The sequence below is a fragment of the Schistocerca gregaria genome, chromosome 4 (genome assembly GCF_023897955.1).
Source record: "Schistocerca gregaria isolate iqSchGreg1 chromosome 4, iqSchGreg1.2, whole genome shotgun sequence".
In the NCBI taxonomy this organism is placed as follows: Eukaryota; Metazoa; Arthropoda; class Insecta; order Orthoptera; family Acrididae; genus Schistocerca; species Schistocerca gregaria.
In genome coordinates, this window is record NC_064923.1 from 150,557,178 (window position 1) to 150,571,217 (window position 14,040).

Below are 14,040 nucleotides of genomic sequence, written 5' to 3' on the forward strand. Positions count from 1 at the left end.
CCATGGTCTAGGGGTAGCAGCTTAGATTTCCTCAGTTCCAGGCTTGAACCCTACCACTGTTTACGTTTTTAGTAAAAAATCATCATCAGTGGTGTCCGATGGCATAAGAAGTCACCGTTGTTCAACCAATGGCCATGTCAAAGAGGTCGGAGGAGAGGACAGAGATTCAGGGTACTCTCTTGTTAATGTTTATCTGCAAGACATGTGGTCTGTAATTGAAAAAGTGTCGTGATGATCTCTCCAGACTAGTCCTCCATTCAGATCTCTGGGGAATGCCTTCCAAGTGGGAGGTGACCATGAGAAGAAGATTCAATAGCCAATGAAAGGATAATTTTCTATGAGTCAGGACATGGAATGTCAGAAGTTTGAACATGGTAAAGGCATATGATACAGCTCAATCTAGATATAGTAGAGGTCAGTGAAGTGAAACGGAAAGACGATAAGGAACTATGGTCAGATGACTACAGGGCAATATCAACAGCAGCAGAAAATGGTATAACGGGAGTAGGATTTGTTATGAATAGGAAGGTAGCACAGAGAATGATCTATTGTGAACAGTTCAGTGATAGGGCTGTTCTCATCAGAATCAGCAGTAAACTGACGACGACGATTGTTCAGATATACATGCTGATCTCGCAAGCTGAAGATGAAGAGAGAAAAAAAGTATATGAGGATATTGGACGAGAAATTCAATATGTAAAGGGAGATGAAAATCTAATAGTCATGGGAGACTGGAGTGCAGCTGTAAGGGAAGGAGTAGATGAAAGGGTTGTAGGAGAATATGAGCTTGGTACGTGGCACAAGAGAGGAGAAAGATTTCTGAAAAGCATTTGACTCAATACCAAACCTACACTTATTGTCAAAAGTATGATCATATGGGGTATCAAGTGAAATTTGTGACTGGATTGAGGGCTTTATGGTAGGGAGAATGCAGCATGTTATTGTGGATGGATTATCATCACCAGGTGTGCCACAGGGAAGTGTGTTGTGACCCTTGCTATTTCTGTTGTATATTAATGACTATGCAGACAATATTAATAGTTACCTCAGACTTTTTGCAGATGTTGCATTTGTCTGTAATTTAATACTGTCTGAAATAAGCTGTATAAATATTCATTCAGATCTTGATAAGATTCAAAGTGGTGCAAATACTGGTAACTTGCTTTAAATGTTCAAAAATGTAAAATTGCACACTTAACAAAATAAAAAAGTATTGTATCCTATGTCTATAATATCAGTGAGTCACTCTTGGAATTTGCCAACTCTCACAAATATCTGGGTGTAGCATTTTGTAGGGATATGAAATGGAATGATCATATAAGTTCAGTCGTGGGTAAAGCAAGTGGTATGCTTCCATTTATTGGTAGAATGCTGGGGAAGTGCAATCAGTCTGCAATGGAGATTTCTTACAAATCACTTGTGTGACCAGTGTATGGGACACACTAAATAGGACTAACAGGGGATATTGAACATATACAGAGAATTGCAGCATATATGGTCACAAGTTAGTTTGATCTGTGGAAGAGTGTTGCAGAGATACTGAAGAAACTGCACTGGCAGACACTTAAAGATGAATGTAAATATCACCAGAAGGTCTGCTAAAGAAGTTTCGAGAACTGGCTTTAAATGAAGACTCTCATAATATACTTCTCGTACAAGCCCTTACATATCGCTCACATAGGGACTGTGAGAATAAGATTAGAATAATTACACCATGCACAGAGGCATTCAGACAATCATTCTTCCCCACTCTGTATGAGAGTGGAATGGAAAGAAACCCTAACAACTGTTACAAGACGATGTATCCCCTGCCATGGTTTGCCCAGTATAGACGTGGATGTAGATGTAGAACATGGGCTTTGTACTAGCAATGAGAGAGGAGAATGACTGATTGAGTTCTACAGTAAATTTCAGCTAGTAATAGGGAATACCTTATTCAAGAATCACAAGAGCAGGAGGTATACTTGTAAAAGGCTGGGAGAAATGAGAAGATTTCAGTTAGATTTCATCATGGTCAGGCAGAGAAGCTGAAATCAGGCACTAGATTGTAAGACATACTCAGGAGCAGATATAGATTCAGATTACAATTTAGTAGTGATGAAGAGCAGGTTGAAGTTTAAGAGGCTAGTCAGGAAGATTCATGTGCAGACAAGTGGGATACGTAAGTATTAAGGAACACAGAAATATGCTTAAACTTCTCTGATGCTATAGACATCGTGATAAGGAATACCTCAGTAATCAGATCATTTGAACAGGAATGGAGATCTCTAAAAATGCCATCTCAGAAGCTGGAAAGGAAAACATGGATACAAAGAAGGTAACTTCAAAGAATTCTTGGGTAACAGGAAAAATACTTGAGTTGATCGATGAAAGAAGGAAGTACAAAAACATTCAGGAAAACTGAGGAATATAGAAATACAATTCACTTAGGAATGAAATAAATAGGAAGTGCATGGAAGCTAAGCAAAATGGTTACATGAAAAATGTGAAGAAATCGAAAAGGACATGTTCAGCATACTGGAAAGTCACAACAAACCTTCTATGAAATTAAAAGCAAGGATGGTAATATTAAGAGTGCAATGGGAGTTCCACTGTTAAATGCAGATTGGAGTGCAGATAGGTACTTTGAAGGCCTCTGTGAGGGGGAAGACCTGCCTGACAACGTTACAGAAGAAGAGGCAGGAGTAAATATAGAAGAGATAGGGGATTCAGTATTAGATTCAGAATTTAAAAGAGCTTTGGAAGACTTAAGATCAAATTAGGCAGAGGGGATAGATAACATTCCATCAGAATTTCTGAATCATTGGGGGGGGGGGGGGGGGGGGGGAGGGAGTGGCAACAAGTGACTACTCATGTTGACGTGTAGAATGTATGAGTTTGGTGATATACTATCTGACTTTTGGAAAAACATCATCCACACAATTCTGAAGATTGTAAGAGCTGGCAAGAATTATCACACAATCAGCTTAACAGCTAGTGAATCCAAACTGTTGACAAGAAAAATATGCAGAATAATGGAAAAGAAAATTGAGGACCTGTTAGATTATGATCAGTTTGGCTTTAGGAAAGGTAAAGGCACCAGAGAGGCAAATCTGATGTTGTGGTTGTTAATGGAAGCAAGACTAAAGAAGTATCAAGACACATTCATAGGATTTGTCAACCTGCGATAAGCATTCGACAATGTCAAATGGTACAAGATATTCAGATTTATGAGAAAAAAAGGGATAAACTATAGGGAAAGATGAGTAATACATAATATATATAAAAGCCAAGAGGGAACAATAAGAATGAAAGACCAAGAACGAAGTGCTCAGATTAAAAAGGGTGTAACACAGTGATGCAGTCATTTGTCCCTACTGTTCAGTCTGTACATTGAAGAAGCAATGACGGAAATCGAAGAAAGATTCAAGAGTGGAATTAAAATTCAGGAGTATCAATGATAAGATTCACAGATCAAATTGCTATCCTCAGAGAAAGTGAAAATAATTTTTGGGCTTGCTTAATGGAATAAACAGTGAAATGAGTACAGAATATGGATTGAGAGTAGATTGAAGAACAATGAAAGTAATGAGACGTAGCAGAAGTAAAAACAACGAGAAACTTAACTTCATCTACTTCATGATCACCAATCCTGATGTTAAGGAATTGTGTTCTGTAGGCAGCTAAATAACCTATGACAGTCAGAGCAAGGAAGACATAGAAAGCAGACTAGTTCTGGCAGAAAGGGTGTTCCTGGATAAGAGAACTCTACTAGTGTCAAACATGGGTCTTAATATTTGGAAGAAATTTCTGAGAATGTACATTTGGAGGACAGCATTGTATGATAGTGAAACATGAACTGTGGGGAAACTGGAAAAGAAGATAATCAAAGCATTTGAGATGTGCTACAGAAGAATGTTGAAAGTTAGGTGGACTGATAAGGTAATAAATGAGGAGGTCCTCAAGAGAATCAGTGAGGAAAGGAATACAAGGAAAACACTGACAAGAAGGAGATACAGGATGGTAGGACATCTGTTAAGATATCATACAATAACTTACATGGCCCTAGAGGGAGCTGTAGAGAGTAAAAACTGTAGAAGAAAACAGAGTTTGGAATACAGCCAGCAAATAATAGAGGATATAGGATGCAAGTGCTATTCTGAGAGGAAGAGGTTGGCACAGGAGAGAAATTCATGGCAGGGCAGATCAAGCCAGTCAGAAGATTGATGACACAAAAATTCCTGGCTGAAGTGGACTGATATTTGTTTGGGATGTAATCATGTTTTTTCACTTGTACAGTTTTCTGTTTAAGATACAGAGTAGTTTGTGATTATGTATTTTCTTACCATACCTTTTCCAGTTCTGCCCCCACCCCCACCCCCACCCCCCCTGCCGCCTCCCACCTCAGCAAAGTAGCAAATTGTGAATTTCAGTTGCTGGGTCTTTCAATTTTTTGAGCAACCTTTCATTCTCATCATATCTCTTTAACATGTGCCCCAGTAAATGGGATAATGGGGTGCTTCTTCTGTGTGACACTGTGGAAACATAAAACTCATGCAAAATATGTAAATGTTCTATACATTTTGTAAAATAAAATTATGTTCACATTTTATTTTTGTGTGTGTAAAATCACAATAAATATTATATCTGTTGTTGATTGGAAAAGAGAAAATGTGATCATTTATGTCTGCACAATGAGGTGAGAAAGTCAGAAATGAAAGTTGTGACACTTGTATCTAAATAGGATGATAATTTTTTCAGCTTCTCAATAAAATATCAAAACTGAATAATGATCCAAATATACATGGTATCATAGTCCAGATGCCATTGGATTCCGATAATCCTATTGACTCACACCGTGTAACTGATGCTGTCTCTCCTGACAAGGATGTTGATGGGTAAGCCAAGATTTTTCATATTTAATATTCACTTTAGAGCCATTCAGGAAGTTTCAAAAATATGAATACATCCTTCTCTTTAGCACTGAATTATCTGAAGACTTGATAAATATTATAACTTTCGGTGAAAAACCTGTAAGGAGATTTACAATGATATTGCTACTAAATGTTAAAAAATTTTCCTTGAGTGCCAAAATAATTTTATTTTTTGTATGATGAAGCATTTTAGGAGAACAGTATCATTAGATCTGTGGCATAAAAGATAGGCTATAAAGCAAGACATTATAAGGAGTACATTTCAGCAACTTCGTAACAGCAGAAAACTACAGAGTGTCTTGTCACTTTCTGCTCCATAACACTATTAGTGCCCAACTGCCATGATGCTGTCAGTGAAAATAATGCAGTGCCATCAGGCATAATAATTATATGACAAATGTGTATTAAAAGCAAAATAAAATATATGTTTGTTTGGATGGCTGTCTTCTGTAGCTGCTGTTATAATCAGTTATTATTATTATTATTATTATTATTATTATTATTATTATTATTATTATTAAGATGGAAAAACAAATAATAATGAAAAGTATATCATTATGGTCATATTTATAAGAAAAAATTGTTAATTAAAGGGATCAAATTTTCACCAACAAAGCCATAGCTGCAGTGCTCCAAAGCTGGAATTCAAACATAGCATGGCAGCACATATCAAAATTACAATGACTGATTATCTCAATGTTCTGCAGTTTAACTGCAGTGACTGGTGATATCAATGTTATAAGAGTAACTTGCTGCTAGGCCATAAATGTCAGTGGTTCCTGTTAATAATAGTATTTGTTCTTGCACCATTCATGAGCAGCGGCACACTGCAATGATTATGATAGGTACATCCTCTGCTGCAATGTATTCCTTTTAATATCTCATCCTATACCCAATGTTTTATGCCACAGATCTGATGATAAGGGCCAAGGATGGGAGGGAGATGGGGAGGGGTGAATGTATCATGTGATCAGAAATAAAATTATTTTGACAGTCAAGACACATGTTTTACCATTTAGTGACTACATTAATGACTCATAATCCACTTATTTGGGCAGATGTATGATAAAACTGGTTATCTAGCTACTGGAATCCAAGGGAACTACAAATGAAACCAGAAAACATTTATTTATTGTTCATAAGTGTGGAGAAAACAATGTTTTGTGCAATGAGTATAGTAAAATATGGATTTTGACCAGTCCCATATTATTTCAGTTCAAGTTACTCTTTGTATATTAAAAACAAAGATTCCAAGACTTACCAAGCGGGAAAGCGCCGGCAGACAGGCACATGAACAAAACACACAAACACACACACAGAATTGCTAGCTTTCACAACCGATAGTTGCTGCTTCAGGAAGGAGAGGGAAAGACGAAAGGATGTGGGTTTTAAGGGAGAGGGTAAGGAGTCATTCCAATCCGGGAGCGGAAAGACTTCCCTTAGGGGAAAAAAAGAACAGATGTACACTCGCGCGCACACACACACACACACACACACACACACACACACACACACACACACACACACACATATACACATACATTGGGATATGTATGTGTGTGTTCCCTTAGGGGAAAAAAAGAACAGATGTACACTCGCGCACACACACACACACACACACACACACACACACACACACACACACACACACACACATATACACATACATTGGGATATGTATGTGTGTGTGTGTGCGAGTGTACATCTGTTCTTTTTTTCCTCTAAGGGAAGTCTTTCCGCTCCCGGGATTGGAATGACTCCTTACCCTCTCCCTTAAAACCCACATCCTTTCGTCTTTCCCTCTCCTTCCTGAAGAAGCAACCATCGGTTGCGAAAGCTAGCAATTCTGTGTGTATGTTTGTGTGTTTTGTTCATGTGCCTGTCTGCCGGCGCTTTCCCGCTTGGTAAGTCTTGGAATCTTTGTTTTTAATATATTTTTTCCATGTGAAAGTTTCTTTCTATTTTATTTACAAGTTACTCTTTGGATATACCTGATATCATGCCAAAATTAAATTCTACAGAGTCAATTTTTTCAATGTTTCTTTGTTAACCTGGAAGAAAGTGATTGTGAAAGATGAAAAAAAAAAACATGCTTTACTGACTTGGAGACCCTATCTGGAGTCTTTGTACTTGACATCACTTTAGCAACTTGCATGTCTTTGTAAAGAGGATGAGATGTAATAATTAGGACAACACAAACACTCAGTCCATGAGATCTGGGCAGAAACATAACCCAGGTCCTTGTGATCTAGAGGCAGTGATGCTAACCACTAGACCACGAGCTGGGGACTACTGTGATAATTAATGTACAAAATGAGCAGTGTGTGTTCCAACACACTTCCCTGTAATATACCTGAAGTGATTTCTACTCTTGTCAGTTACTCTCAATCCCAGGTAAAGTGCTCTACCAAGAAATGCTAATGTCAGTCAAATTTCATTTGGTACCCCATGTGGTCATAGTTTTGTTAATAAATGGTGATTTGATTCTGAATCAGAAGCTTTTCAAGTGTCAAGAAATACTGCATCCAACCTGGCTGCTTTGATCCATGGTTTTCAGGAATTCATGTGAGGAAAGCATGAGCTGGGTTTAGCATGACCAAACTTTTCAGAATCAATGCTGGTTAGCATGGCAGAGGTTGCTCTGTTCAAGATACCTTATTGTGTTTAAGCACAGAATATGCTTTAAGATTCTACAACAGATGGAGGTTAATGATATTGGATGATGTTTTGTTTATCACTTCTGTCACCATTCTTGTAGACAGGTGTGACTTGTGCTTTCTTCCAACTATTAGTCATAGTGAACTGTTTTACTAGATAATTATTTATTCAGTGCTTGGCTGCTTGAGGGACTGACGGAAAATTATGGTTAAGAGATGCTAACTCAACTGGACATTCTGCATAATATCTGATTGGGACTTCATTGGGTCCTGGGGCCTTGTTCAATCCTAGTGATTTCAGTTTTTGCTTAACACCACTGACACTAATACCTTTATCATTCATCTTTGCAGATATGTGAGAATGCAAGATGGGTGGGTGGGTGGGGAGCTACTTCTGTATGTTCCTTAGTAAAGGAATATTTGAAGACAGCTTCAGCATATCTGCTTTTGTTTTGCTACCCTCAGTTCCTGCACTGTTCGTGAAGGTCTGGACACAAACTTTTGTGCCACTGGTAGTCTTTGTGCATGATCAGAATTTCTTTGGGTTCTTTGAGAAATCTCTCAACATTATCCTGCTATAGTAGTCATTTAAAACTACACACATTGACCTTCTTACAGCCAAACACTTTTCATTTAGTATCGCTCTCTATAGCACTATATTTTATCTCCCTCCTATTATGCAGTAGTCTCTCTTTCCTTAGGAGTTTCTTTATGGAGACTGAGTATCATGGATGATCCTTCCCACTGTGAACTGTTTTACTAGAGAATTATTTATTCAGTGCTTGGTCAACTATGTTTGGAAGTTGAGCCACAGTTGCCCTGCTGCTTATTTGCGGAAATACAGTGGCTGCTTTGCTTTAGTGATTGTTCTTGAATCTTGTTTTTAATGGGCAGTCTGAATAATGTAGTACTAGTACAAATGCCTTGCTTGGAGTTTTCCATCAATGTAATGCAGACAAACAGCACAAGACTATCAGTGAGGACTCGAGATAAAATCATGCTCCAGAGTGGTGCGGATGCAGTATTAATAATAACTACCTCTGCAGATAAAAGCAGTAGGAACTAGTGTTTGTTTTCATAAGTTTGGTGATATTGGAAATGTGCCAAGCTTAGTATGTGAAATTTCTTTCTTCAGCATAAAAGAGGAGATATTTTGACACTGAAAGATTGTTTGGAATTAGGCAGTCAACTCTTTGTGTGCTCTCTCTCTCTCTCTCTCTCTCTCTCTCTCTCTCTCTCTCTCTCTCTTGTTGCAGAGTAATGAAAAATCACAGGAGGACTTATTGTTTAGTCCTATTCTGATAGATTGAATTGCTATGCTGAAAGAATGTCTCTACTTCATGAGCAACAAAAAAGTTTCAGTTGATATTTACGTTAAAAAAAAAAAAGTCCAAGGGTATCAATTTTTGTAGTGAAACAATGTTATACTGTTCACATGTTTTCAACATTTTAGAGTGGTCACTGCGTGTGGAATGGGATATTTGCCAAAAGAAATGAAGTATTTATTTTCTTACAGGTTGAACACAATTAATGAAGGAAAAGTAGCAGTTGGTGATCTGACAGGTTTCCTGCCATGCACCCCAAATGGTGTCATGGAATTAATAAAAAGGTATGTAGTAGTTTTAAGGTGCACTTGAAATACCAAGTGAAAAGAGTAAAAATAAAGTCATTGGACTAGAGTAAGAAATAGAAGTAGTAATGTATAATCAGTTGGAACTGTACTGAGGAATGTGGAGAAATTGTACTATCTGACTTGTGGTCCTGATGGCACCGTAAGCTGTAGGTTGATCATCAACTGAATTAGAAGTTGCTGCTGTGTTGGAGACTTAGTATCACCATCTCCTAAATGAAGGTAATAGCTACTACATCAGACAAAAAATTAGTACCCCCAGGAGACATCACTGTTAATACTGTTAAACACTACTAATAGTGTTAAACACTATTTCTGGCCTTGATGATTGTCTGAATGCAGTGATGTAGGGAGTTCCCAAGTTTCTTCAGGTATGGCCTATTCAACTGAAACCACTTGTTGATGATTAGATTCCATAGAGCTACTGGGATGTTGTTTGACGCATTTCATCTGATGTTCTGGACAGACCCAGATGTTTTCCGTGGGATTAAGATCACGTGATATACCTGGCTAGTCAAGGTGTGATAGGACGGTTGAGAATTCATCAAACCCAGAACATAAGTGTGCTGCCCTATGAACATGGATGTTGTCATCTTGGAAAATGGGAGTGCCCTCAATTGAGGTGGTGCAAGTCATGCCACAAAAAAGCATTATAACATCACAGAACAACCTCTGGCCTGAACTAACCCTTCAGATGCTAGAGATTAAAGTCATTATTGGGCTGTTGATGCACAGGACATAGTGCGCTGTGGAAAAGGCAAAATTGCAACTTATCAGACCACACAACTTGCTTCCAGTCAGCTATCATCCAGTTTCTGTGTTGTATGGCTCATTGAATATGAGAATCTTTATGTACAATGTGATCAATGGCCTTTTGCAGGTTAATTAGTTCCAGATGTTCACTGCATTCAGTTCTCTTCACAATGTTCACTGAGAAATTGTCCCTGCTGGTTAGGATATTTTTATGACCATTGTTTTTATGCTGTTTTACATGGCTGTGAGTGATCACCACTCCTCGTAAACTTGCTGGGCAGTGTACATTGATTTTTATTTATTATTATTTTTATTTTACATGTCTAGTCCCCTAGGACCAAATTGAGGAGCAAATCTCCAAGGTCGTGGAACGAGTCGGTACATGAAATCACAACATAAATGTAATAACAGGTAAAATAAAATGTTTAGGAGCCCAAAAAAAGACAACCATACGTTTATATAAACACAATCAGCAATATAACGCAGGATTTAGCTTAATTTTTCAAGGAACTCCTCAGCAGGATAGGAGGAGTGACCCATGAGGAAACTCTTCAGTTTCAACTTGAAAGCGTATGGATTACTGCTAAGATTTTTGAATTCTTGTGATAGCTTACTGAAAATGGATGCAGCATTATGCTGCATGCCTTTCTGCACAAAAGTCAAGGAAGTGTGATCCAAATGCAGATTGGATATCTGCCTAGTATTAACTGACTGAAAGCTGCTAATTGGTGGGAATAAGCTGATATTGTTAAGAAGAAGTGACAGTAAAGAATATGTATATTGAGAGGCCAATGTCAGAGTACCCAGACTAATGAACAGGGTTGGAAAGGAGTTTTGCAAACTAATATTCTTTGAGAATGGGAAGAGTTACCCCAAAGTAAAGTACCAAACATCATAAATGAATGAAAATAAGCAAAGTAGACTATTTTTCATACTGAACTCTCACTTACTTCAGATACTGTTTGAATAGTAAAAATGGCAAGATTAAGGCTGAACAAGATCCAGAATGTGGTCTTTCCACAACAGTTTACTATCTATCTGAAAACTTAGAAATTTGAACTGTTCAGTTTCACTAATGATATGCCCATTTTGTGAAATTAAAAGTCAGGTTTTGTTGAATTGTGTGTCATAAACTGTAAAAACTGAGTCTTACTGTGATTTAGCGTTAGTTTATTTTCTACAAACCATGAACTTATGTCTTGAATTGCACTATTTGGAACAGTCCCAACATTGCACACAGCGTCCTTTATTACCAAGCTAGTGTCATCAGCAAAAAGGAATATTTTGGAATCATCTGTAATACTAGAAGGCATATTATTGAAGGAACAGGAGTGGCCCCAGCACTGATCCCTGGGTCATCCTCCATTTAACCATGCCCCACTCAGACTCCACATCATAATAATTCCCAGAACTGTGGAGAATGATCGTTTTCTGTCTTTTTTTTTTTTTAAGAAGAGGTGAACCAATTATGAGCTACTCCCCGTATTCCATAATGGTCCAACTTCTGGAGCAAATTTTGTGATAAACACTATCAAATGCCTTAGTTAAATTAAAGGAGATGCATAGTATTCAGAACCTTTTGTTTAATCCATCCAGTACTTCCAGAAGAAAAGAGAATATAGCATTTTCATTTGTTAAAGCATTTCTAAAACCGAACAGTACATTTGATAGCAATTTATTGATCATTTATACTTACATACGCAGCTTTTCCAATAACTTTAGCAGACACTGTTGGCATAGAAATAGGTCTAAAATTGTCTACATTGTCCCTTTCTCCCTTTTTATAAAATGGCTTTATTACTGAGTACTTTAATCATTCAGGAAACCCACTATTCTTACAGAAAAAAATACAAATATGGCTGAGTATAGGGCTAACATGTGCAGCACAGTACTTTAATATTCTGCTAGGTACTCCATCATATCCACGAGAGTTCTTAGTCTTCAGTGATTTAATTAGTGACTTAATCTCCCACTTCTTAGTATCACAGTGGCATGTTTCAGACATCAGTCTTTGAAAGGCATTTTTCAAAAGAGTTGTATGATTCCCTGTAGAAACTGTGATACACCACCTGATATGAACATCGGCACATCCAGACATGATAGTTTCTTTCTGCCATTCTGTCACATCTCCATGTTGATGAATCTTACTGTGTTGATGCCATACAACTGACTGCCACTTACACAGCACTTCTCTGCCATGACTTGTCAGGGCTGGAGGATCACATGATCACTTGGTACTGCTGTACCCTATCTACAGGGGTAAAAAGTGATATTTTAAGGGGAAGACTGTGTTTTGTTTGGCAAACTTAGTTTGTTAGGGCTACAATGTTGGACATTGTATTGGCTTTGGGACAATCACAAGACTGCAGTATGTTTGATGATAGCAAACTTTTATAAGTTCTGAGACTTTCATCAGCTACCATGTACAAATTTTACGATAAATACTGTGATCTGAATAAAAACTTTCATTAAAGAGTCATGGAAATAGTCAACAGTGTGAAGATAGCAGGGTTGGATTGTGATAGGAGAGGGGTCACACTGTAATAGATAACTCAGTGCTTGATTGCAACCTTTGAGCAACTGTACCATCCAGTATCATCAGGTTTCAGAGGCAATGACTGTGCTTCTTCTTGAAATTTAATTTAAAATAACAAAGATGTTAGGATGGGCATGGAAATGCTGCATCATTTCTCACTGTATATTGGGAGCACTTCAGCAACCTGTATGTTTTACTGACCAGCTTCCATGTGACCGATGTCAACAGCAGGAAGCCTAAACTCACAGATTAGATTAGATTAGATTAATACTTGTTCCATAGATCATGAATACGACACTTCGTAATGATGTGGAACGTGTCCAGTTAATGAAAGATGTCTGTACAAGATATTACATTACACAAAATATTGCACGACACTAATGCTTAAGTTAGTTTTTTTCCCTCCCTTAATTTATATCTAAAAATTCAGCCAATGAGTAGAAGGAGTTGTCATCTAGAAATTCTTTTAATTTATTTTTAAATGTTAGTTGACTATCTGTCAGGCTTTTGATGCTGTTTGGTAGGTGACCAAAGACTTTTGTGGCAGCATAATTTACCCCCTTCTGTGCCAAAGTCAGATTTAACCCTGCATAGTGAAGATCATCCTTTCTCCTGGTGTTATAGCTATGCACACTGCTATTACTTTTGAACTGGGCTGGATTATTAACAACAAATTTCATAAGTGAATATATATACTGTGAGGTTACTGTGAGGATCCCTAGATCCTTAAATAGATGTCTGCAAGATGACCGTGGGTGTGCTCCAGCAATTATTCTGATTACACGTTTTTGAGCAATGAATACTTTTCTACTCCACGATGAATTACCCCAGAATATGATACCATACGAAAGCAGTGAATGAAAGTAGGCATAGTAAGCTAATTTACTGAGATTCTTATCACCAAAATTTGCAATAACCCTAATTTGCACGTAGGAAAACTACTGAGAATCTAATCCTTGATGAGCAGATTGGTTTTTTTTAACTCTAGTCTTCTCAAAAGGGAGTCAAATGTATCAAGAAGTAATGGTCAAAAGCCCGTCTACATAATACTGACAAAAACCTGTTCACATTATTAATAAAATATTTATTGGGCTGTATCAGTGCATGACTGCCTTTTTGCTTTGGACTGTGTCCCTCTCCTGTAACAAATTTCATCAAAACAGTGAGGTAATTAGTAATTGACAGACAGTTTACAACAAACCTTTTCCTGTGCTCTGCTGGAAAACATCACATGTAAGGTCTGACACTTCAATTATTAACAGTTGCCTTCAAAGTAGAACCAATTTGTGACCACGCACAACTGCATTCATTCCTTCTACTACTCAAAACATTTTTGCATGTTGTCTTCCACATGACAAATAGTTTCTTACTACAGAGTGACAAAAATTGAATTCCCACTCGTGATGTCTCACATCAACATTTACCCTGCAGCCCTGGTCTAGCTCCTGGTGCTGTTTCCCATTACTAGTGTGTGTGAGAGAGAGTGTGCTGAGTGTAGTGTCACCCCGAATGTGTGTTTAAATAAACTGCCAACTGTATCAGCGCAGGCTG

At 37.7% G+C, this 14,040-nt stretch overlaps 1 protein-coding gene across 6 annotated transcripts in view; it reads left to right on the forward strand.

Annotated features, from left to right (window-relative positions):
* LOC126267222 (C-1-tetrahydrofolate synthase, cytoplasmic) overlaps nt 1-14,040 on the forward strand; it is a 316,907-nt gene that overhangs the window by 220,957 nt on the left and 81,910 nt on the right. For all 6 annotated transcript variants that reach the window (XM_049972201.1, XM_049972202.1, XM_049972200.1 and 3 more), the window contains 2 exons: nt 4,741-4,877; nt 9,087-9,179. In XM_049972201.1, coding sequence (XP_049828158.1) covers nt 4,741-4,877; nt 9,087-9,179 — 230 coding nt within the window. The remainder of the gene's footprint in view (nt 1-4,740; nt 4,878-9,086; nt 9,180-14,040) is intronic.